Source organism: Sarcophilus harrisii, chromosome 1 (genome assembly GCF_902635505.1).
Source record: "Sarcophilus harrisii chromosome 1, mSarHar1.11, whole genome shotgun sequence".
In the NCBI taxonomy this organism is placed as follows: domain Eukaryota; kingdom Metazoa; phylum Chordata; class Mammalia; order Dasyuromorphia; family Dasyuridae; genus Sarcophilus; species Sarcophilus harrisii.
Window position 1 is genome coordinate 49,074,880 of NC_045426.1, and position 26,954 is coordinate 49,101,833.

A 26,954-nucleotide genomic window follows, 5' to 3' on the forward strand; every position below is an offset into this window, starting at 1 on the left:
GACCTTTGATGAACTGGGTAAGTCATCTAACTTGCCCATATTGTACCACTTAGAATTCAAATCATAGTCAGTACTTCATTCATCATTCTCACCTGCCTTGTTAAAAGTTAAGAGTTTGGGGTAAAATGTTATCTGTTCTTTTATCTTTTATCTATTTTAAATATGATTGCTTTTGTTGGCATCTAAGTTTGTAATACTTTTTGAGAGGGAACATAAGATTATCCATTTTCAGAGAATTCAAATATTTTTAAGTGTAGAGAAGACTATTTCTAAACTGGACATCATATACCAACTCTGCAACTTTCTGCCTGTGAAATTTTGGGCAAATAATCTCTTTGTCTGAGCCTTTAGTTTCTTCATCTGAAAATGAAGGGTGTTGGATTACGTGATCTCAAATGTAATTGGTTTGAAATCATCTAGTCAAACCCTCTCATTTTACAAAGAAGGAAGCCAAGGATCAAAAAGTTAATTGACTTGTTCAATTCATTTATTTAAACAAGTAATACAGCCAGATGAGTATTTGAATACAGGACCACACTCTAACTTTTCTGTGTGACTGAACACTTCTGTCAGTCTGATGAAGCCTACTGATCCCTTTTCAGAATAATGCTTCAGAATATGCTAAATGCATAAAAAATAGATGGAGTTATAAAAAGAAACCAATTATACTGAAATACGGATCAAAATACACACACATACACACACACAGAGAGAGAAAGAAAGAAAGAAAGAAAGAAAGAGAGAGAGAGAGAGAGAGAGAGAGGTTTGCATTGAGTTCAGGGACCTTGATCCCCAATGTAGAGGAATGAGCCTTGAATTTGCTGTTAGAAAGATTGAATTCAAATGCAAGCTCCTGTTAAGTCACTAAACTCTATTTCTCAGTTACCTAACCTATTTGAGTAATCAATAAGGAACTGGTGATGCTATAATTCATCTCTAATATTCCACGATTCAAACAATAATTCATATTTTATACCCCATGATTTACTAAGTGTATCTCTCACAATAATTTTATAAAACTATTGTACAAGTATTTTAACTGCATTTTTTGTAAGCTGTAATTACATTGGTATGGATACAACTTCAAGAGGAAACTCCTCGGACCAAGGCAGATGGCATCTGTTTGGGCAACGTTTAGTCCTAGAGTATGGTCTGGACACCAAGTGGCTAAGGGATTAGCTTAGGACCCCATAGCCAGTACAAATCAGAGATTGGATTTCATTAACTCGTACTGTCCTTTCTCCAAGATAAGCTATCTAACCACTGTTAGACTGTCTTTACCCCATTTTACAAATGAGGAAACAGAGAATCTACCATTTTATTATTTGATCATGACTGATGGGGAAAACCAACCTCAAAAGAACAGATTAACCAAAGAAGGAGCAATGGATTCTTTGTGTTAATTGTGTACAACCTGCCATTAGGAGCACTCATATGCAAATTAAGTCTGCATATCAATTAGCAAAATGTCAGCCTTTCAGGAAAGGGACAGGCAATCTACGGGACTGATTCTAAACAGAGCTCGGCAGGAAGCACCAGTGAGGAAATCACAGCTTGATATTGAAGAGAGAACCTTACAAAGACCTGCAGGAACAGGGAATACATCCGCGACCATTTGCATCTTTTCAGCTTGAGTTGCCATGTTTTCACTGCTTGACATCTCTTTGTTTACAGAGATTTTCACCCAGTCAGTTAATATCTTCTTCTTACCATTCTCTTGAGACATACAAGCTTTCCACTGCCCATAAGATACTATTTGAACTCCTTAACTTGGTATTCAAAGCCCACCCATTTTGTCACTTAACTTCCTTAGGTCTCAGTTTCCTCATCTGTAAAATAAGGGTATGGACCATTCCAAACCCAGACCTACAATCCTAAATTCTCAGCCTTATCTCTCACAAAATTCCACATAAACTCTTAGATCACTCACAATCCCTCAACATTCCCTGTGTATTCCTATTTCATTTAAGTGTTCCCAACCCAGAAGGCCCTTTTTCCTGTTCTCCACTCGTTCAAACTCTGCTTGTCTTTCAGGAATCTGTTCAGGTCTACAGTCTACACAGAAGAGAGGGGTCTTCCCCTAGACTAAAAGCTCCTTGAGGACAGGAACTGGATGCTTGGTTCTTCCCAGATTCTTTCAAGACTTCATCTATTTTCTTTTCCCATTTCCATGAATAATTCTCTGTTTGGTGTTGTTTTTGACAACTACATTTAGTGAACAAAGGATGAAATAGAAGGAAAATCCAACTATTATCCTCTCCTATCTCTGAGCCTTTGCAGAAGTTGTCTCTCATGCCTAAAATCCATTCCTTCTTTACTTCTACCTCTGGAATCCTGAGCTTCCATAAAAGAGTCCTTCCTGTATGAGATCTCTAAAGACATTAATATCTCTTTCTTCACCTCTCCCAACACACACTTACCCTGTATTTATTTTGCATATATTTTCAATTTATTTACATATCTCTGTTTTCTCCCTAGCAGAATATAATGTCTCTAAGGGAAAGCATGGCTTCTCTTTTGCTCTATATATCCCCAGTGCCTAGCATAGTGCCTGAAATATTGTAGGTGTTTAATATATACTTGATAAAATTCTTATTTAATTAAATTTAAATGTCAAAAAATGTAAAATTAGGTTTAATATTCAATAAAATACAAAGTTAATCAAATGCAAATGTTAAGTAAATTTAAATATTAATTAAATGCTTGATTGACTTTTGATTATTTGTACTCCCCCTCCCCCCAACCTACTAAGCTTCTTGAACTAACTCACTCTGTGATCAAGGGTAAATCCTCTCTCCCTCCTTGTGTCTTCTATAAAACCAGGAGGAAGGAGGATATGATTTCCAAAGTTGCTGCCAGTTTGCACAATTCATAAATCTTATGAAGGAGGAGTGTTTGACCTTTGCTCACCAAGGATGCTGTCAGAACAGCTGGGTCTGATGCTCTTTCGGTGAGATAGTGATAATGGAAAGCAGCGATGAAACAGTTAAGCAGGTTTCGCCTGGCCGCATCTCTGAGAGATGTTTTCCTATCATCTTCCGAAATTGGTGAAGCAAAAAAATAAAATAAAATAATGGAGTGACAGCCCAGCTAAGTGGGCCAAATTAACCGAGATCTTTCAATAACCATTACATTTCCCTTAAAATACAGAGTCTACTTTCATTCCATCTGCTGTCGCCTTGAATTTGGTTCTCAGCAGCCCACTAGAATGAGACTGTGACCTACCTTTCTGCCTAGCAACAAGAGCCAGAAGAATAAGTGGGTCTGCAACCTACAGTCCTTGCCCTCACAGCTTCAGGCCTCCAGGAGAACATTTTATCTCCAAGGGTTTTCTTGGAACCAGGAAATCTGTGTTGATAAATAGCTCTTTCTACCTAGAGGGATGCAGTGACAAGGGGAAGGAGGCAGCTTCAGGGCTCTGGTCCCTGCTTTTCCCCTTTGGCCATCCTTGGCTCTTGGATGTCAGGATGGATACGGGGTGAGGTCTGGGATGAGTGAACGGAGGGAAGAGCTGGAAGGCAGGGATGAGCAAGATGAGAGAGTCCAAATGCGCCTGCACATGTGACTATAGTGTAATGATAAAAGCAAATGTATTTTTGCAGCATAGTTTATCACATCTGGGATGTAGGGATGGTGTTCTTTACACTCATGCCCCTATTTTACAGTTAAAGAAACTGAGGCAAAAGAAAGATTAAGGGGAATCCCTTTAGTCACAGTCTTCCTGACTCCAACACTCTTCACTATAACATGCTGCCTGTAAGAATGCTAATTTTAGGGGCAGCGAGGGAGGGCAGCCATGGTACATAGGGGGCCAAACCTGTACTGAGGAATCCTGACTCATCTTCTGAGGTGAAATCTGGTCTTGGACACTTCTGGGCAAGTCCCTTACCCTGTCTGCCTTTGTTTCCTTATCTATAAAATGAACTAGAGAAGGAAACGCAAACCACTCCAGTATCCCCGCCAAGAAAACCCCAAACGAGGCCACAGAGAGTCAGCCACGACTAAAAACAATTGAACAATGAAATGTTAATCTATATTTGGACATGTGTGCATGCCCACCCACCAGACAGTAAGGTCCCTGAGGTCAGGGACTATCTCATTCATTTATTTAATGAATCCTTTGATTCAAAGAATATTTATGCAGCAGTTAAAGGCACAAGAAGGACTCAGAATTAGGCACTTGGAGCAGATATATACAAAGATAAATAGGGCAAGAGCAAAGTTTTGGAGGTGGTAGGATTTAAGCTGGGCTTTGAAGGATGAGCAGAATATCAACAACAATAGCAACAAAGAGGTGCAGTCCAAGCATCAGAAAATGATGCTCAAAAGCACAGGAGTAGTTGCATGTGTCACACCTGACATGGGAATGGCAAGTAACCTGAAAACTGTCCATCTCTAGTCTATTTTTCATTGATAAACTTTTAGAAAGAGTAGTTAGCTCTTCCTGCCTCCACTCCCCTCCAGTGGGTCCTTCCTCAGCTTTCTGCAAGCTGGATTCTCTCACTTCCTCAACACCAACATTGCTCTCTCAGATATCAGTAATAATTGCCGAATTACCAAACTCAACATCCTTTTCCTGGCCCGCATTCTGCAGCATGTGACATTGCTAATCTATCTGTCTCTGTCTCTGTCTCTGTCTCTCTTTCTTTCTCTCTCTTGCTGTCTCTCCCTCTCTTGCTTTGTCCCCCTCCACACTTTCTGAGCTTCCAGTATATTATCCTGGCTCTCCTTCTACCTCTTGGGCTATTCTTTCTTTGGATCTTCTTCCTTCTCCCACTTTTGAAAAACATTCTGCCTTTGACTTTTTCTCTCTACATTCTTTCCCCTAAAATCTCACACGTTGTTGCTGGTTCAAGCATTACCTCTGGGTAGATGACTCCTGGCTCCCTATCTCCAGGGCAGGGGTCTCATCTAAATTCCATCAAGACCTTCATGGGCAAATGGTTGCTGGACATTTATTTACCGGTTTGTGGTATGTTCATGCTATGGTTTTACAGCAGAAAGGAACCTCAGAGCCATCCAATCTAATACCTTATAATCTAAATCTAATCCAGCACCTTCATCTTACAGATGAGATTTTACCTGTATATTTTATCATCCAAGGTCACAGTTTCTACCTGGAAATACCTTTTCCTGGTAGAGGAGATGGAAAATAAATCAAAGGTGGTTCCAAGATTTTAGGATTGGGAGATGGGGAAAGGGAGGTCCCTTTTGCTGAAAGAAGGAAGTCAGCAGGACAACTCTATTTTTAGGAAGAAGATGCATTTTGATGGTGTCTGAAATTGTCAATAATCAAAATTAGATCTCCTTTGTGCCATCTTTCTAAAGACCCAATAATTAGGGCCATTCAGGCAGGAGAAAGATCGCTCTGCTGTGGCTTCAAAGGAAATCAATGAAAACTCTGTGTCATGCAACACCAAGCAGGTGACAGTCTATCTCTGAGGGAAAAGGAGGGGTAGATGCTTAATTTCTTTCAAGGGGACTTCACGGAACAAAAAGGAATGACAGTGGGGTTAGAGGGAGCATTGGAACGGATCACTAAATACAGCACCATTTCTCCTTCATGGATCAATCCAGCCTGCTTAATTAAGCCTGGGTCCTTCTCTTCCCTTCTGTTCACCAAGGTCCTCAGTCCCTGGGTCAATAGTAAACACCCACCTCTCAGGCAGTAAGGCCATTGGAAGAACCCAGAGGCAAGATATGTGACAGGTGACCTGATTCCAGAGGGAAGTTAACATCATCATCTGTGTCAAATATGAGCCAGACTCAATTTCACAGAAATAAGACCTTTTTTTTTTTTTAAATCAAAACAAGAAGAAAAGGAGAAGATGAGATGCAGGAATTGAAATCATTGGGTAAATGCAGGCAATGGGAGGTCAATCCCACCTCCCAATGCAAGCTCCCCAGGAAGATATCCAAAATCCAAGAAACTTACAGTGAAAAATCAATCCACCCATCTGTCTGTTTGTCTGTCTATCTATCAATCTATTTATCTATCTACCTACCTACCTATCCATCTATCCATTTATCTATCTACATACATATATATATAAAATATATATATATATATATATATATATATATATATATATATATATATATAAACACCTATTACCTGCAGGGTAAATACACAAGTACCATTGGGAAAATCCCTTTGTTCCCAGAATACTCACTTTCCAACCCCCAGATTATCTTATGATTGAAGCAGGTACCCCTTGAAAAAAGGTCTCTTCACTCCTAGACATCAGAGTCTCACTCCCCCTTTTCATTTTAGGTGGGACATCTTGAGTCTTCCAGGATAAGCAGGCACATATGGGCTGTACCTACCATTGCAAATTCCATTATCTCATCTTTTCTTCCAAACCAATCCCTCTTCCAAACTTCCCTAGTACCACCAACCATTCTTCTAGCCATTCAGGCTCACCTCCTCATCTTCCCCTACATGTTTAAACAAGTGCCCCAAATGGTCATCTCTGCCTCCTCAGAACCTCTCACATTATCCCCTTCTCGTTACTCACACAATTTTCATTCTAGCTCAGGCCCTCATCACTTGGGCACTGTTGCAAAAATGCCTGGCACACAGTAGGCACTTCATAAAGATTTGTTGATGGGCCAACTTCTGATTGATCTCCTTGCTTCAAGTCTTTCCAGATCCCAATCCATTCTCTAATTAGTTGCCTAGTGATTTTCTCAAAGTGAAGATCTAACCATGTCAACTCCAAACTAATGGTTCCCTGCGGAATATAAATTCCCTAAAACTGTTCACAATCTGATCTCAATTTACCCTTCCAGAATTATTCTACATTATTCTTCCTACTTTATCATGCATCCAAACCATTTTTCTTGCTGCTCTTCACACGCATATGAAAAAACAACTAAAATATCCAAAGAGCATTGGAAAATTACGGTATGATCCCATCCACTAAGCTGCACTACATCCATAAAATTGAGAAAAACTTCCTGTCAAGGTGAAATCAAAGACAGTCTGCTTATAGTTTATGGAATATCTGCATACTGAGAAACAAGACTCCTGCTCAAAAGTTGTTTTGTTCACTGACTATCAGGATCTATTATTTCATTGTTGTATTATGTGTCTTACAATTAAAAGGAAACTAAAACTATTAGCTACATGAATCAAATAAATTGAATAATTACTGACCAACAATTATTATTTACAAATCCTCTCTATTCCCCAGGACATACATAGAGTTTTGTTTTGTAAGCAGAATAAATATTTTATTGGTTTTATAGGTAGATAAATAAAATATTTTTTAAATATTGTCCATTTCATCTTTATCTCAATTTTTAAAATGTCCGTGTTGTATATATCTTTTATAACATATAATATGTGAGCACAATGATATATGTATTTAATTTATACATGAATAAATATATATATGTATATTTTATGGGATTTTACTCAAAAAGATATTTGACTGATAGGAGAGTACAATCAAAAAAGTTGGGAGACCACTGGGCTAGAGAGATTCACAGAGGTGTTTCTGGTTCAACAGCTTAGGTCATGAGACACATAGGTACCTAAAATCAAACCAAGAATGTTTTCTACTCATTATGTCCTTGGCCCCTGGGTTTCTGCTCCCCATCTCCATGTACCCCCCACTTACCATCATCACTGGTATGAGGCTCTGTGCCATTGTCATGGTCAACTTCATCAATTGTCCCTGGTTCGCTATGTGGGCTATCACTGCAATGAAACAAGAAGAGGAGGCTTGTACGGGATGCTCCCCACTCACGGGCAGTCTCACTGGACACCAGCTCTGATCTTGTGTCAGATGAGTATCTTCCCTTCTCCCATCCTCCACACACGTAACATGCCTATTCCCAATGAATCCTAGAGTTGGAAAGGACCTCAGAAAACATTAATTCAATTTAACTTTTTAATCCTGTGCATCTCCAATAAGTGATCCAGCTTCTGGTGGAACCTCATGATGGAGAAGTCATTACCAGATGAAGCAACACATTTCATCTCAAGACAACTCCAACTATTATGAAATTCTTTATATTAAGTAAAAATCTGCTTCCTAATCTATGTCCACTTGAATTAGTTCTGTTCTCTGAATTTACAAAGAATAAGTTCAATTGCTCTTCCACATGGAAAGCTCATTGCATAATTGAAGATAGAGACCATGATGGGTCTCTATCTAGACTAAGAATAAAAGTATAGAATCTTATGCTAGGTTACTTATGTCTTGTATGAACATAACTATTCTATGGTGTCTCCTCCATTAGAATAGAAAATCCTTGAAAACAGAAACTATTTATGCCTTTCTTTACATCTCCATATTTAATACGTAATAAATGCTTAACAAATGCTTGCTGACTTGACTTAGAGAACATTTCAGAACCTGGACAAGTCAACATATTACCTGATGCCCAATTTCCAAGTTTAGAACAGTCATTTAATTCCTCAGGGACTTAAGTTGCTTCATCTGTAAAATGGGAATAATGTTTTTTGTACCTGCCTGAAGGAGAATAGACCAAGAAAACTAGAGAGGTCCTTTTCTACACTAAGACTAATGGTTTGAAAGCTTTAATTTGGTGGCTGTCTCCGTGCCAAGACAAATCTCCAAGTCATTTATAATCACAAAGATGGAGAAAGACTTGGATAAGGAATATTTATGAGAAAGCCAAAAAGCCAATGTTTATTTACACTTAAGAAGAAAAAGTTTGTAAGAATAAAATACATGAATGATTAGTGTATAGAAGATGGGGGTCAACCACTCTCCAACTTTTCTGAAAATGGGTCAGGAGCAGCCAGGTCTGAGCTTTTCTCCGTAATGAGAGGGTACCACTGACTAGGACCTTACCAATATTCTTCCCCTCCAGCCATGCACTTCTCATATACTGGCCCTTCCAGTTCCCTGTGGCTGGGGAATATGGCCTCGTGATTGACAATGATGGTTTTAATGACTTCATTGACATGAGCCTGGCACGAGACGGGGTCCTGTCCATCTGGGATATGCATGAGGGTTGGTCCAAAGCAGATGGCCAAGTTGTAGGGATCCATCATGTTCTCATCGCTGTACTGGGACAGGCTGAAATAGAAACCCCCATGAGATAAGATGAGAGTAGTGTCTTCTTTGATGGGGCTCCCCGGGCTGATGGGGATGATAACCATGAGCTCCCACCCTCAGAGGAATTTGGAAGTTGTTGAAGGTTGTGCCTTCCTAACAACAACGTGGTAGGGACAGGGAAAGGAAAAGTGGCAGAAGGAAAATACAGGCTCCCACTGATTCCAGCAGAATTGTCCATGGTCTTTATCATTACGTGAAGTAGATGTCTTATGCATGGTATGTTTTGAGGGGTTCTGGGAAAGCTTCTCCCAGTCAATATCTTTCCCAGTCAGATGATGATCATTGATTCATTCCTTTGGATCATTTTTCCCTATATATATTTTTATATAGACAAACATCTGCCATAAGTATCAAGGGTAGGGGTGGGGAGAGACAAAGACATTAAACTAATTTCCACTGAATTGTTAGTAATAACACATCTGGATTCCTCCTTTCTCCTCACAGGAACCCCAAAAGAATTAGCATAATAGAACACAAAAAATGAACACAAAGGAAGAGGGTTCCGATGAGAAGAAAGGGCCCCTACAGAGCTGGGGAGCACAGAAGGCTTTGCCCCTACCCAGTTTCTCAGTGGGTCTGTTCCAGTACGGATCTCTAACATTTGGGAGGAGCTGATTCCCATCCCCTTCCCATAGTGATGAGAGCCTGAGCAGGTGGCTCCTGGATCTCCCAAGTTTATGTCTCATCAGGGTTGAGTCCCAGAAACACTGATGGCTCACTCAGCTTTCCACACATCTCAACAACATCTTGCTATGAGGGCAGCTCCTATGCTCACCTTCTATTTTGTGTCTCTCTAAGAACTCAAGAAACAAATCTCAGGGAGAAGATCCTTGCAGCTTTAACCATTAACATGGCAGGGTCCAAGAACCTCTTTCTCAAGATTAGGGCCAAATAACATCTGAGTTATTCCACTTCTGATGAGGAGGAACAGGGGCTTTTTAGGGGAAAGAGGAAGAAAAATGGACTCACTGGTTGAGGAAAGCAAAGAGGTATCTCATGACCACGATGACCACTCGAGGCAAGGTGACAAGAATCTGCTGGATCAGGTGCACTCTCTCTGCAGGGCTCTCCATTTCTAAAACACAAGCCCCCCAGGATCCCCCTAAGGTGAGACTGAAGCTCAGTGGGCCCAGTGGGAGCATCTTGTCAGGATTCTGACCTCCGCTCCCCAGCCCAAACTTAACTTTGGCTCCTGTTTTGGGCAGCTCCAATAAAGGGAGAACAGCAAATTGCCTCACTTCATTTGACTCCAACTTTCATGACTTTTTCTCATTCTGAATATGGCATTTACAGTATATAATGTACAGTTGAGGTCTGAAAGATATACTGCCTTTGCTATGCTTCTGGTGCACATCTTGTCTCCCCAGAAAGACTGGAGATTCCAAGAGAACAAACCTGTCTTAAGCTTCTTAGATGCTCCCACAAAGCCCACAATCATGGCTTCTACAATGGAAGATGCTTCATAAATATAATTGATTCATTTATGCTGAAATTGCACTATATAAATAGAGGTACATTCCATATTTTTCTTACTTTTTATGTGGATAAATTAGATCCAAGAGCTGATGTATTCATGTAAACATGGCTGGAGCTACAATGACATTTATTAAAGCACTTTACAAAGCATTTATTAAAACATTTACTATGTGCCAGGCTCTGCACTGGGGATATGATAGAAAAAGTGATGAACCTGGATGGCTGACTTTGGAATCACTAAACATAAGTTTGCATTCTGTGCTTACCACCTGTGCAACTTTGAGCCTCAGTTTCCTTTTCTGTAAAGTTAATGAGGATGATGAGTGGACCTTAGCTCTCGATCTATGACCTAGGTCAGAAGTTTAGGTCAGTGAGAGGATCATCTTATGATAGCAAGACAAATTGAAAAATAGCTTTTAACCACAAAGTTTATATTCTAATGGGCAACTAAGTCAGAAGAGAGCGTAGGAAGTTCTAACATCCACTCAAGACACCATCACAGCAAGAGATGGAATTAACTGGGTAAAGTTAAAGTTGTCTTTCCTGCCTGTCATGATGCCATTCCTCGAGGCATATATGTCACATCCAAGGGAGAGACAGTTTTCTGAGAGCATTTCTGGTCCAAATACCATTATAGGAAATGATGGAAAGCTCATAAGGTCACCTGCAATTGGAGGCCCATGAGGGAGGATTGAGGAAGAGACTCAAACCTGGGAAAATCACAGAAGGCTTGAATTCATGACTAGAGATCAGCTAGTTCAACCTGCTCATTTAACAGATGAGGAAACTGTCAGAAAGGCAGCGACAGTATCAAAGGAAAGCAAATCTTCTAATTACCTTTATAGTACTTTTTTCACCGTACCATTTAACTGCTCTATCTTTTTATCCCTTCTTCTAGTCTGTAATCAGTATCCCTTCTCCCCATCAAGACCCACATCTCCCCTGAACCAAAAATTTCACATCCTCTGTCAGATTATCGCCACAAACATTCTGCATTCTCTCTGATGTTTAATCTCTATCTATATATTGGCTCCTGCTAGGCTTTCATACTCAAGCCTAGACTAAACCATCCTTTCAAGTGATCATTCTATATCTCTCCACTCTCTTTCAATCAAATCCTTAGGAGGGGAAATGATGTCTGTTCTCATTGTCTCTAATTTTCTTCTCACTTATTTTTCTCTTTTGCAGTTTGGCTTCCAACCTTATTACCCAACTGAAACAGCTCTCTCCATAGTGGACAATAATCTCTTAACTGTCAATGAAATGACCTTTTGTCAATTCCCCTTTTTCTAAACCTTTCTGCTATTCTGGACCACTGATCCCCCTTTCTTCCTGGAGATTCTTCTCTAAAATTTGCTAGCACTACTAATTCTCTTCTTATTTATCTGACTTTTTTCTTAGTCTCCTTTACTTTATCATTCCCTATCTCACCCCCTTTTTGAATTTCTGTTTCTGCCAAGAGCACCATACTGTCCTTTTCTTTACTTGGGTTGATAACCTCAGAGTCACCTCCTAATTCATCAGTCTCTCTGACTATATATATCTAATCAGTTGTCAAATTTTATTGATTCTACTTCCAGAACATAATTCACATCTGTATTCTTCCATCTACCAACATGGCTACCTTATGTCAGAATTCGTATTGTTATTTGCCTCTGTTATTTCAACAGCTTCCTAATTTTTCTTTCTATATTACTTCTCTCTTCTCTTTAATCCATTCTCTGCATAGATGCCAAAATGATATTCCTTGAACACAGGCCTGACCATATTATTTCACTGCTCAGAAAACTGATCCCTTATTACCTCTGGGATCATATGTAAAATACACAGTTTGAAATTTAAAGCCTTTCATAACCAGGCTTCAATATGCCTTTCCAGGCTAATTCAGCATTACTGCCTTTCATATATTCTACGTATGATCCAGCTTAAAATGTTTCTATGACTCTTCTTCATACAAGACACTCCCTGCCTTTGCATGGGATGCCCTCCCTCGTTACCACCTCTTAGAAAGCTCAATTTCCATCAAAACTCAACTCAAACACACCCTTTTTCCTACCTCAGTTTCTCCTGATAACCCCAGTTAATAAAAACTCTCTCCCTCCCTCCAAATTATCTTTTTTATTTTAAAGATACCTATTTCTATACATTCTCTTCTCAATACAATGTAAGATTCATGAGGGCAAGGACTCTTTAATTTGTGTCTTCTTATCACCTTATAATGTTTGGCACATAGTAGGTGCTTAACGAAGGCTTGTTGATCCAGTTTGTTTAGGCTAATTTATAACAATCCTATAATAAAAGTAAGCTGCCCCTTGAGCTTATTTTCCTGGAACAGTTAAAACTCGGTTTGAGGACAGTTCAAAACTTGGGCAATTATCAATAGGTGACTGATGTTCTTTTTCCTTTGAAGGTTTTTTGATTATTACTCCTTGTTCTTGGAAACGCCTCTTCCCACCCCCTCCATGAGTACTTACTGATTGTGGATATCAAATCTTGAAATCTTTCCTTGGGAAAGAGTGGATTTTCCAGTCCTCGAAAATACAGCTTTAAGACACCAGCCACTGAATTAATATCCCTTTCATTCTGGTCATCCGCCAGGGGATCTTCACCTGAACAGATATAGAAGATGACTTTTCAGTCTGATTAGACAGCAGGAACTGTTCAATTAGCTAGAAGAGATGACCCGCAGCCCAGGCTGATCAGAAAAGCAGCACATAGGATGGGAACTTTCCTGTGCTTTCCCAGCATGTCCTAACTTAACAAGGCTCTTTCAATTAAGCATCATCACACTGGGATGTACCACTCCTAAAATCATCATGGAGAAAGAAGAGGGAAGGACAGGAGGCTTCCAGCTATCTCTTGAGAGGATTCAGAGAGTCATAACAAAAAGAACAACAACAAAAAATGTAGCATTTATGTAGGGCTTAGAGATTTGCCATGCATCTTACAAATGTTGCCTCATTTTAATCTCACAACAACCCTGGGAAGTTGGTACTATCATTACCCCCATTTTACAGATGAGGAAACCGAGGCAGATTAAGTCACTAAACTTAAGATCCCATGGCTAGGAAGGGCCTGAAGCCACTTATCCTGTTATACTGCCCATTTTATGAAGCCAGTATTCCAGGAGAATACAATTACTCCTAAATGTAGGAGGGCAAGACAAGGATGATTCTTTTAAAGTCCTTCCCACGACTCCTGAATCACTAACCTCCAATTAAATTTATAATGATTAACATTTGCATAATATTTTAAGGCTTACAAGGTACTTTACAAATATTATTGCATTTGAGCCTTACAACAGCTACAGGAATTATCATCCCCATGTTGCAGATAAGAAAATAGACTCAGATGTTAACTGATTGTCCCAGGACATCTAGTTAATAAAGAGTCAGAGAAGAGATCCAAATCTAAGCTTTCTCCTTCCAAATTCAGCATGCTAGACTCTATACCTTGCTGCCTGATTAGAAAGCTACAGCTTTAAAGAACAAAATTATTTGTCATTCGTTAATCCACAGCATTACACTCGAGAATGACAAAGAAATTGATTCAACATTCATTTCTTAGAAATATTTACTTGTTTTTAACTTGTGCCCCATTCACTTTAGAAAGGAACTACCTGGCAAAAGCTCAGACGCCCAATAGACAACAGACATTACTTAAGCTTAGATGATGTTTGTTGTCCCTCCCTCTTTTGAATCTTCCAAACTCTGAAGTCCCTCTTGCCCCAGTCCATAGTAGCTGATTTCCCCTTATCTACATCTACAGTAATAATTTCATTCACAGCAGGGTATAAGTAACTGAGAAAGCTCTTTCTGATCAATCCAGGGTTTGGGGAAGGGTCCAGGGAAGAGGCTTGTGCTTCCTTCCTCTTCCATCCCTATATAGCAAGATGAATTGGTATCTTTTGAGGGGCATGTAACATATTCTGCTTTGCAACGTAATCAGTAAATATTTATTAAGCACCTACTGTGTGGCAGGCACTGTGCTAATCATTGTAGTCGCTGATATACGTGTCCTATTTCTCTCAGCAATACTTCAAACTATAGTTTGATTGCTAAAGTATTAAAAATGTCAAGTATTTCTTTAAAATATACTCTGATAAGAATCAGCATCATTAGGCCAGGAGCCTACTATGTGCCATTTTCTCATTTTTTTCTCCCTTTATCCCCCAAATCATGGAATGTCCTCCCCTTTTTTCTCCCTCTATCCCTGTCTCTTTCTTTATTCCTGTTTTATTCCATGAGCATACAACTTTCTCTCAATGTTTTTAACTCTTTCAAGCATATGACTCTTTCATCATCAACCAGGTTGTAATTCCTTTATGAAAGGTGGCTGGATCCCAAACTCCTTTCCCATTCCCCGTTGAACTTAGTCCAATAAAGAGCGCTCACACATGGGGAAATTATATGTACATAGTTATTTGTATTTTGTTTCTCCCATCAGAATGGAAGCTCCTTGAGAACATGAACCTTATTTTCACTTTAGTTTGTTTTTTCTGGGATTTAAAGTCCTAAAGGCACATACTAAAAACTAAATAAATGCTTGAACTAAATGATGAACAATGTAAGAAGATAATAGATATAAAGCACTTTAGAAATCTAAAAGAGATGTGAGATGAGAAAAAGACAGAGAAAGAGAGAGAGACAGAGACAGAGACACCCTTGTTATCTCATTATTGAAAAAGAAACTAAAGTCCAGAAACAGTAAGTACTTTACTGTCTTGCCTGCCTGTAATTTAGTCAAGTTTCTTTCTTAATACTACTAGAAACATGGTTTCTGAAACATGACAGCTTCCTAGAATTTTTTTAAGTTTAAGATTGATGGAAGAGGTAAAATAATCAATGTCTAGAGAGAGAATAAAAGACAGACTGAAATGAAGGGGACCTTAACAGAACATTTTATTCAATCTCCTTTTACAAAAGAGGAAAATGAGATGTTCATAATCTGCCTAAGATTATAGAACGAGTTAGTGACAGAGCCAGGGCTAAAATCCAGATCTTCTAACCTCCTTTTCAGGGAAACCAGAAAGATTTAGAAACAATAAGCCTCTCACACTTGATGTGGAATCTGTTCACTTTGAAAAGTACTGGAAAGAAGGAAAAATGTTACTTTTTGTCAATGGCTTCATCCATAAAGTTGGAAGGAACCACTTCTGAATTGGAGGAAAAAAAGGAGCAAGATCATAATTTCTTTTAAAAAAGGGTTGAACAGTTAGCATCCTAAAGAGATTCAAGTGGAGGATTTAAACACCAAACAATCACCAGGGAAACACACAGCATGCTGGTTTGGAGAGAATTTAGTCACAAGCTAGAATGTGTGGGATGTGAAGAGTGGGTGGGAAGAGAGATACAGAGACATGTTAAGACCATCTTGTTGCCAAGGAGATAGCAACACTAAAGGTGATCCAAAATAGGAAACTTGGAATCAGACAAAAAGATGAAAGCTAGAGAAGAGATGGAATGATTGTGTCCTGGAGGGTTAGAAAGGATAATGAGCAAAACTTACCAGACTATTTGTGGGCTAGTGCTGAGCAGCATAAAGTAGCAAGAGAGAGGATTGGGACTTGATTATCACTCACAGAGAAAGTAGACAAATTTTCCTAAAAGAGAAATTCTGGGAGGTCATTCTTGCAAAGGGACCAATCAGTAGAGGAACTGATTAAGGATAGACAGGAATTACCTGAAGAGGGCAAGGGTAAGATATATTTGAGATGGAGAGGAACAGAGTGGGAAAGGAAGGAAGGAAAGGAAAAGTGTCAACAAAGTGTCAGGCACTGTACTTAATACAATTTGCAAATACCTCTTTTGATCCTCCTCATTACAACTCTGTGAGGTAGATGCTATTATTAATCCTCATTTTGTAATTGAAGGAACTGAGACCAAGACAGGCTAAATGATTTGCTTAGAGTTGTAGAGCTTTATTTTTTAATCCCCATTTTACAGATGAGAAAACTGAGGCAGAGGGAGATTAAGAGAGTCACTCAGCAAATAATATCTGAGGTCTGATTTGTGTCCTTGACGCCAGGAGCAGCTAAGGGCTCGCCTATCCAATGGGCCGCCTAATTAGGAAGGCAAGAAGGCAGAACTGGTACATGGGATGGGGCTAGTCCTAGAAAGAATGTCATGGCTATTGTCTTAAGAAATTGATCCAGTAGAATGGATTGTGCCCAAGGCTCACTTCAATTTATTATAAACAGGACAGCTATTCAATATTCTTCAGCATCACCATAGGGAGGTCAGGCACATGACAGCAGCAGGTACTGCCCTTGGAAAATGGTGCTGCCTAAGGAAGGAACTTCTCAGTGCTGAGCAGTATAAAGGATAAGTGTCAATATAAGAAACCAAATGATTGGACCTCTGAAGCAGTGAGAGGGAGCTCACCATCAGTGGGAGGGCACAAACAGCACCCAGATGAACAAATAATTCTTGGAGATGATCTAATAAAGGCTGTCACATGGGGTGAGACATTTCAGTAGTTCATATGATCCGGGACTCCCTGGGAACCCCCAAGACCCTTTCAGAAGGTTCTCAAGATCAAAACTGTTTTCTTTTTTTTTTCTTTAAAATAAATTTTTATTAATCTTTTATCAAATTCTACAATGCTTTCATCTTTACTCTTTTTTCTTTGTGTACATTTATTTTTTTTTCACTTTTTTTATTACAGCCTTTTATTTACAAGTTATATGCATGGGTAATTTTTCAGCATTGATAATTGCAAAACCTTTTGTTTCAACTTTTCCCCTCCTTCCCCCACCCCCTCCCCCAGATGACAGGTTGACCAATAAATGTTAAATATATTAAAGTATAAGTTAAATACAATATATGTATACATGTCCATACAGTTATTTTGCTGTACAAAAAGAATCGGACTTTGAAATAGTGTACAATTAACCTGTGAAGGAAATCAGATCAAAACTATTTTCAAAACAAAAATAAGATATCTGAATTTCCTCGTTGGGGTTCTTTAGTCATTTTTCATTCATATACAACTCTTCAAGACTTCATTTAGGGATTTCTTGGCAAAGATAATGGAGTGATTTGCCATTTCCTTCTCTAGATCATTCTATAGATGAGGAAACTGAGGCAGAGGAGGTTAAGCAACTTCCCCAAGGTCACACAGCTAGTAAATGTCTGAAGCCTGTTTTGAAATCAGAAAGATGTATCTTCCTGACTCCAGGTCTGTCATTCTATCCACTGTGCCACCTAGGTACCCATCTAATTTCTATCACAATAAATATCAATAGATATAATCCACATAAATAAAAACTCTTTCTTGGAGGATATCCTCAATAAATTTTAAGAGTGTAAAGGGATCCTGAGACTAAAAAGTTTAAGAACCTTTAGATTAAATGGACCTCCTAAATTCTTTCTAATTCCACAGGTCCTGCTTTGGGGATTGTCCTAATCCTCCTACCTTTATTGTCAGTTATAAAATAGATCTGCCCATGACTTGGAGTATGCCAAGAAATTGGAAAGAGATTGTACATGGAAGTCAGGATGCCCAAAGTAAAGCATTAAACCTAGTGGCTAAAAGTACATGAAATCCAATTGGGTAAAAATAGAAAAGATACCCAATGATGTCAGCTAGCACTTAAGAAGGGAAGTTAGGAGAGAACTGGGTTTGAAGCCTAAATAAGATACTTATTGTATGAATGTAATATGGTCAAGTCAATTAACTAATCTCAATTTCCTCACCTATAAAATGAGGATAATAATAGCACCTACTTCATGAGGTTGCTGTGAGTAACAAATGAGATCAAGTAAAATACTATGTAAATGTGACCATGTTATTGTTATTAATATTGTGTCCAAATCACAAAATCACAGAATTTTGTAGTTGGAATAGATCTCAGTAGTTATCTAGTCCAAGGTATACATGAAAAAGAGTCCTCACTAACACCCAATGGCCAAATAATGGGGCACCCAACTTTTGTTTAAAGACCTCCAAGAAGAATCCATTTTCTTTAGTCTAGAGAAAGAATTCTTTATCCAGATTCCAAGGATTCCCAAGGTGTCCATGAACAGATTTCAGGGGATCCATGAACTTGGAAAGAAAAAAAAATATTCCACTTTTGTTTTCACTAACCTTTAAAGAAAATTGGTTATTTCCTTCAATTATTTAAAAACTGTATTCTGAGAAGGGAAACTTCCAAAGCGTCTGCTTAAGAAGCTCCACTTTAAGGACAATGCATTCTGTTTGAGATTCTGGACAAATTAAATTCCCTAATTCTCTATTTCCTCATGTACAAAATGAAGAAGTTGAACTACCTGAGCCCTAAATCCTATGAATCATGTTGATTAATGTGTCAAGAAAAGGACATGTGAATGAAGAAACAAGGGTAGATCCAATATTATATAATTAATAGATTATAACATAATTTATTAGATCTAATAGGGTAGGTTGTGTCTCAACGTGTCTTTGGGAGCCTTGAGATTACCTAAAGATGGATCCATTAGGAAAACCTCCATATGCCCCATGACTTTACAGACCTGACTAAAAAAAGACATTTAACCCCGCAAGAACCTTGCATCCCTATTAAAAATCCCTTCAATGCTTCAGTTATGAACTTGCCATACAACTGGACAAGCCTGAATACTTCAGTGTTTTCATCAAATAAAACTTTTAACCAAGTTGATCTGACATATTGAATGATATGCATAATTACTATTGCGCTGCATGGTAATTAGACCTAAATAATTAGCAGCTCATACGAATAACTTCAATTAGTATTACTTTTACGCAGTCAAACCAAATGCTTACAGTTCTTTTATTCTCTGTTCTCCATGATCTATAATCAGCAAGTGTTGACAGTTTCCTTAATACCATGTTCAGCTCAATCCTCCTTGTATATCCACACTTACTCTTGTACATAATAACAGACAAAGATGCGGGATCCAAGTCCAAGGCTAAAACTCCCTGTTGTCTTGACCCTACTGCTCCTTACCCTGACTTCTCTCTAGCTGACCAACAGCACCACCTGACTGGTACTCCAGTAGTCTGTGCAGCTGTTGCCCACTCCTGGTCCCGGCCCTAGGTATCCTAACTACCTGGGGTACCATGATTCTGAATCATGTGGATAGTCAAGCAGGAGTGACTGAATGATCAACACAGAGTAGGGGAAAAAGATGGGAAAGATACAGGCTAAGGAGAAAGGTTTCAAAAAAAATACGTGGAGGAACCACAGAATCCCATAAACCAAAAATCTTCGAGGTGGAATATATAGAGGTCACCTAATTGAAACAGAAGAAACTGCTTCTATAACATCTTTCCTCTCCCCAAAGGGGTCATTCATCCTCCAGAGGGAATCCTCCAAAGATGGATGTCATACTTTAAAATACTTTTAATTGTCAGAAAGTTATTTACATCACTCTAAAACCTGCCCCTCCAGAGCCAAAGCACATTTTAATCTCTTAAAAGATGATTTAATTTATTGTTTCCAAGACAGATTTTCAAAAACTGAAGACAGATACCTAGACTAAATATCTGTGGCTCCTTCATGAGATATGGCACTTAGAAATGATCTGGTCCAGGAAGGACAAAGGAATCATCAGCCTCCTTTGTTCTGGAAGTCAGCTTCTCAACACAGTCAAAGATCACTTAGCTTTGGGCCATTTTATCACACTGTTGACATGCAAACCATTAAGAAGAAATGTTATTTAACCATGTTCCTATCATCTTGTACTTGTGAAGTTGATTTTTTTGAACCCATATATAGAGTTTGCATCTGTTCCTATCATATTTCTTCTTATGAAACACAGATCTAATTTATTTAAATCTTTCAATTCTTGACTCTGTCATCCAGTAAATATTATCTATCCTTCTCAACAATGTGACATGTACAAATCTGATAAACGTGCCCTCCATATTTTTATTAAAATCATTAACAGAACTACTAAATGATACAGGGACATTTATAGTTATCCACAACTTATTCTTATAAAATGATGCTATAATAATAATAGCAGCTAACATTTATATGCTGATTTATATTCATCTTCAATTATCCCCTGTGACTTTCATCTCCAGTGTTTCTGTTTTAAAAATATAAGATATTCAATGAATTCTTGGTAGATCCACATAATCATAATAATGTGTTATTTTTTAATGAGAATTTCATTATTGAGAATTTTCTACCCTTCTTGAGTGGATTAGATCACTCTCTAGAATTTTAGACCATGCGTTCTCAGAATATTTGAATTCATTCTTTCCAAATCTAGTTTATAAGTCACACTGTTTGATTTTCTTCTCTTTTTCTATTATAAATTCTAGGATGGCATGGTGATCTTTCCCAAGGTTTGTATCATTTATACTTTATCAACCAATCCTTCCTTCTTTGGACAGAATCCAGTCGATACTCTTACTGTCATGTGTATCTTTTGAAAAATGAAAAATCGTCATTAAGGTGAGTCAAGAGTCTATCAGCTAGTATGCCTTTTATCAAGAGTTTCACAGATGTTTAGATGATGAAGTGTCCTACCATTACTATAACTACATCTTCATTTTTTCCAGACTTTTTTCTATTTTTTCCAGGCTCATCAAATACTTCCTCCTTTTGTCCATGCCCTCTGTTGCATTAACCTATGACGATGTTGTCAACATCCACCTAAATGATACCAGCTGTCATCCTTTACCCTTCTTTGTCTTTATCTATTCTGTTGCTTTTAAATAACACATTCCCTTTAATTGTTGTATTCTAGTTATGGATTCCACCCCATCAAGTCTCAATATACCATTGAGACCAAATTTTCACATTTCTGTTTGAACCATTTTCATTCTTTTTATCTATTGCCCAAGCTTTGGCATTTGTCTGTAAAGCTCAGAGATGCAAGGATTGATGGTTGGGTCTCTTCTTCAAAATCGTTTCCTATAAATTATTATTTCTATCTACTAATATTCTTCCTACATTGTTCCTACATATTGTCTATGGTAGTCTGAGTCTTGGCAGATAGATGTTGGAAAGATGTCTCCTTCCATTTTCATTTTAAAACACTCGTGATCAAACTACAAGTCTCTGGTTTGACGTATTTTTACCATTTTCCACCCCTGGCTAGGAGCTTATCTTTCTAATATTTTAAATCATGATACCTCTCTTCAACACATAGCTTCTACATGAAGCTTTTCCTGATTCCCTACACCTACCAACAAAATATGAATTGATCTTCCTCCTAGAGGAGAAGGTGAAAGGGCTGGAAGAGCACTTCTCTCCTCTCTATGCTTTTCAAGGAAACACAGAGTTCTCTGAAAGAATGAAAGATGTGCTTCAAAGAGAAAGCAAAGAAAATGGACATTTTAAGGCAGGGGAGAACCCTAATGGCAGTCAGGAGGTTGAAATTTAGCAGGATGGGGTAAAGAAAAAAAATAAAGGGCCATTAAACATTTGGAGCTCTTCCCAACTAATTATCATTTCTTTTCTTTGTATTCATTGTATATTTCTGTATATATGGTCTTACTATTTCCTCAGAGAACATAAGCTCCTTGAGGATAGGGTTTGTTTCACTCTTTATATTTATATTCTTAGCACTAGTACAGTGCCAGAACCAGAAACGACTCTTTTTTGCTGATTGGCTAAATGATAATCTAAGAGATGTCAGACTGGAGGCCCATTGCCACAAGCAGACAGCAATTCTCCCTAATGCTGTTAGGAACTACATTAAAAAGTAATTAGGAAATGTTTGACAAAATGAATACAAATACAATACAACAAAGTTAATGTTAATTTGTGTTAATTCTTCGGGGACCTGTTTCTATTTAAGTTTGACACCCTTAGTCTGGAAATCCAAATCCTATTTTCAGAGACCTTAAAATCTGCCTCCAGACCCCACAATCAATAACAGTGATTAAAAACACCACTTGGGTGGCTGAGCTCCTCAGATTCAAATTTAATGCCCAAGCCTATACAATCTAATTAATAGAAATGCTTTCTAGATCCCTTCTGATATATATTTTTTTAACTCTCACAAGAGTTACCAGAAGTAGATAGTAGTTTGGGAATTGATATTTCTTGAGGTTCTTGGTCAGTCCCCAGATCCATATTTTAGATAGAGTTGCTCATTCTTCAAATAAAGTCAAGAGCCTCAACCTAATCGCAAGAGCTCCAAATGTTTAATGGCCCTTTATTTTTTTTCTGTACCCCATCCTTCTAAATTTCAACCGCCTGACTGCCATTAGGGTTCTCCCCTGCCCTAAAATGTCCATTTTCTTTGCTTTCTCTTTGAAGCACATCTTTCATTCTTTCAGAGAACTCTATGTTTCCTTGAAAAGCATAGAGGAGAGAAGTGCTCTTCCAACCCTTTCACCTTCTCCTCTAGGAGGAAGATCAATTCATATTTTGTTCCTACACAGCAGCTGTTCCATGTCATTGGCAGACCAAATATAGTACATTCTCTACAGGTGACTGAAGGAGAAGAGATTTGTCCTGTGCTCAAGCAGGGAAGGTGGGGATGATTTGGGGAAAATGAGAGAAAATAGGAGATGGATCTTTGAGAATATTTGTTTATGACTAGGGAAAAAGGGCTCCAGGATCCTGGAATGGGGGCTAGAGGAAAGAGATGCTCCTGACTCAAATGCTCTTTGGTCCTTAGCAACTACTGGAAGGAAGATGATGGCAGCTGAAATTGGGTAAATTTTAGCCCATACTCCATAGGGAAGAAAGGGAGCTGAGAGAAGACATCAAAAACTGTCCCTTGTGATTCCACCCCATGCTACCTCACATCCCCTTCATCAACCCAAATGTGTAAAACAAATTTTCCCACATGACGGGTCAGGTTTAGTATGATTGGGGGTGGGACGAGAGGAGGGTGGAAGGGATGACAGGATACCTCTTTGTGCTCCAAACTCTCCTCTCCCTGCTCAGTGATTCCAGAAATTCCGGTGAAAGGAAAAACAAAGCCTTTTGATCCCACAATTAGAGATAAAAGGCTTATTATAATGCAAATCCTATAGAAGAGGATGGATGGATGTGTCTTTAAGTGCTTTCAAGGTTTACCAAAATGGATTTCTGTTTCAGACAAAATTCAGTGTCTCACAGTTTGGCCAAAGACCCTAGCGTAGCAGCACGAATGCAGACTACCTGGATAAGTGCAAACCCTTTGCAAAGTCATACACCCCTTTCCTCACCTCACCACCCCCCTCAACCTGCCACCTTCAAAGGGTTCAGAACCCACTTCAGCAGAATTCAAAGGCCATCCATACCTCTCTCAAAGGAATTTTTAATGTCATTGACTTCAACCTGCGATCCAGGCACTCTAAAGATACCTTGCTGCTGGAGACCTGGGAAAGAAAAAAATATGAGATTATCAGAACATTGAGCATATCAGTGATTCCCTTTCCCCTTCTTCCTTATCTACATCCCCACCCTTGCATTGCATCATTGGGATGGGGGATCTGTAAAACACCAGGCCTGAGGAGCAAGCAACTAGCAAAGAAAATGCCTTTTTCGTAGCAAAGAAAATGCCTTTTTCGAACCAAAGTGGCCATGAGCCAGAAGCTTTAAAACTAAACTTCTGTGATGAAAAAGAGTGGAGAATAAAAATGGGTTCTTTTTGTTATTGTTTCCATATCTTCTCAGAAACATAATTGGGGATCTTCATACGTCAAGTGTCAGAAACACTGGGGATGGAAATATGAAGTCATGGCTTTGGCTGATCAATGTGGAAGGAGGCAAAGTCCTCACAACACCCTAACTCAAGACTTTTGCAGGGAAACTTGTGGGGAGGAGACAGGAAGTTTACCTCAGCTTGCCATTTTAATTATTCTTGCTAAGTATGTGCTAGACTCTACTGTTTCTAGGCTGCAGAAGGACTGAAAGTGCTATCAACACCTTCCAAATTCAGCTTTTTGGAGCCAAGCCCCCAACACTGCCTTAGTTTACAGCCTCACCTCAGGAATCTCCAATTGAATTCAAATCTATGGGCGTGCAGCTGGAACATAAAGACCTACACAAAATCTGTATCTGTATAAGGCCAGTAGTTAAAATAGGAATTACCCTTTGACAAACTAAGCTCATTATAATAGGTGAGTCTTACTTCCTTGGAGGAAAGACTGTCTTATTTGCTTTTGCATTTCAGACAACTTTTTAATATACAATAGTTGTCCAATAAAAATTTATGGAAAGAATTAACCGAAGAAAGAACCAATCAAATTGTACATAGCTCCTAAGATTGATCCAATGAACAGTAAACAGTCAGAGCTTAAAATATTTTTTGGGGGAGGGGAGGGGAGAAACATGGTTACCCCATCCCTTTCCTCTATTATTTTCTTCTCACTTTGCTTTGCTTTTTCTCCCTTTCTGCTCTTCCCTTCCCTGGACAGCACCTATACAGAGAACCTGAGCAGATATGGCAGAGTGATTTTCAGTCAGTTAAGAGGAAGTCAGGGAAGATGAGATTTTCCCATAAACTACCCCACCCAGACAAAGGTGATGTTGTTGCCAAGGGCTTACCGTATAAATTGATATAGCGGATGCAGCTTTCCACCACCAGGGGTATTGCCTGCCCTGAATCCTTAAGAAAGAATTAAAATCTTTTTCACTTGATTTGACTTGTTAAACATTTGGATGTAATCTCAAATACAAGTGTGATCTCCACGTGAAAGATGAGCACCCCCCCCCCAAGTTAGTGAGAAGCTAAGCAAGGAGCAGCCCCACCTTGTTGGATTTATGAGCAGGTTGGAAATAATGAGGAGTGATCAATTATGCAGGAAAAGGCATGACTACTCTAATGCAGGAGAAATGCTCTGTCCCGTTTCGCAGCCATGGTTTTTGCAGCCTTAGCCTTCTTTTCATAGAGGATGGCTTGGGGGCCCATCCCTATAGTGGCCAACCTTCCCTCTTTGGGGGGAATGGGAGGATGGAATAGGTTTGGGCCCTATGGCTTTAGAGACTTCTGCTCCTCCTAAAAGCTAGGGGAGAAGATGGGAGATTCCCAATACATCAGAGACACCGTAGGCTTGTAAACCAAAGGAGTCTCTTGTTCCCAAATTGTCCCATTCCAGTTCTGGGTTCTGGAGGATCTGAAGTAAAAAGGAAAGATCCCAGCTCTTCTTCTAGGACCTTGCAATTGGACCATTAGTTCAGAGAAAACCACAAAGGCCACTTAAAGCTGGTCTGTCAGACACTGAGAGCCTGAGGCACTGAAGCTTATTTTTAAATAATCTAAGCACTGACATTCTCTTGAAAAAGATGAACGCTACAGTTAATGTTCACTGCCTGAGTAATGTACAACAAATGTTCAGGGTGAACCACGTGGTCCCAAAATGTCCATCTGAGGTGGGACTGTCTTCAATTTTCTCTTTCCAGATTGCCCTTTTATGCAAAGTTTTTCATACCCCAGGATCTGGGTAAAAAATGGATTTTTTTCATGGTTCAGTTGACTTCCAACATTAACCACCCCCTCAGGCTGATGAGGGACATTAGCTGGTTGTTGGTCATGACTTGTAACATTACTAAAGGATTAAAAAAAAGTTTCCCAAATCCTGTAAATTATAGAATTATATAATATTAGAGTCAAAAGGGACTTTGAGATCATTGAGATTAACTCTCTCATTGTACCAAGGAGGGAACTGAGGCCTTGAGAGGAGCCTTGCTCAAAGTCATGTAGACATGCTAAACCAAAAATGAAACATTCACTAACTCCCTTAAACAATAAGGAAATAAGCATGGAATATACAGCATGCCTTGAAACAGGGAGATAGCTTAGTTCAATTCTTAACTTCCTTCCCTCCCCCAACTTTCTAGGTAATAATTTCCTCACTGATTCTCAGTGGAGAGGAGGAAGTGGACAGGCAGATACAATTGGACAATTGCTAAAGGGAAAGTGGGTTTTTGTTCTGGAAGACATTATCTGGGACAAGGAAAACACCAACCATTCCGCTCAAACTAAGAGGAATGAAAGGCCTGTCTAGTAAATACCTGGTTCCTGGCTCGAGCATTTCTTCTTCCTCTGATAACCAAAAAAAAAGCAGCAGAGCAGGAGAAAAAGAAAAGATTACGCAAGAATGGGATCAGTTAGAGTAAGCATATCCTTCAGAGAACGTGAGAGCTCAGATGTGATGGCAGCCAAGAATGGTCAAAGTTAGGCCCAAGGAGAGACTGGCCAGCTGGGCCCCACCACAGCTCTGGGCCTCAGGGACCTGCCTTTAGTGCGCCATCTTGGCTCTGCCCTTGGGTCTTGCTGACCAGTGGGACTCCTGTTACTTGCCACATGCCTCCAACCAGTATCCTAACCTGGTTCCGCCTTTCACCCAACCTGGGGCTTCAGGCCAAGGGATTCCCAGAACTTCTTTGGCTATAGATCCTTTCTGAAGATCTTCCTCATACCCCTACGTGACTCTTCCCCAGAGATTCCTTCACAGATTAATCTTACTCCTAATAAAATGAATTAT

The 26,954-nt window shown here is 39.1% G+C and overlaps 1 protein-coding gene across 6 annotated transcripts in view; it reads right to left on the reverse strand.

The window, feature by feature from the left end:
- SRGAP3 (SLIT-ROBO Rho GTPase activating protein 3) overlaps positions 1–26,954 on the reverse strand; it is a 268,193-nt gene that overhangs the window by 19,437 nt on the left and 221,802 nt on the right. For 4 of the 6 annotated variants that reach the window (XM_031954495.1, XM_031954480.1, XM_031954471.1 and 1 more), the window contains 7 exons: positions 26,482–26,512; positions 25,015–25,075; positions 23,766–23,843; positions 13,046–13,180; positions 10,065–10,170; positions 8,829–9,056; positions 7,626–7,705 (listed from right to left, as the gene is read on the reverse strand). In XM_031954495.1, the coding sequence (XP_031810355.1) occupies positions 7,626–7,705; positions 8,829–9,056; positions 10,065–10,170; positions 13,046–13,180; positions 23,766–23,843; positions 25,015–25,075; positions 26,482–26,512 (719 nt within the window). The remainder of the gene's footprint in view (positions 1–7,625; positions 7,706–8,828; positions 9,057–10,064; positions 10,171–13,045; positions 13,181–23,765; positions 23,844–25,014; positions 25,076–26,481; positions 26,513–26,954) is intronic. The other 2 variants (XM_031954488.1, XM_031954511.1) reach the window with 1 other exon arrangement.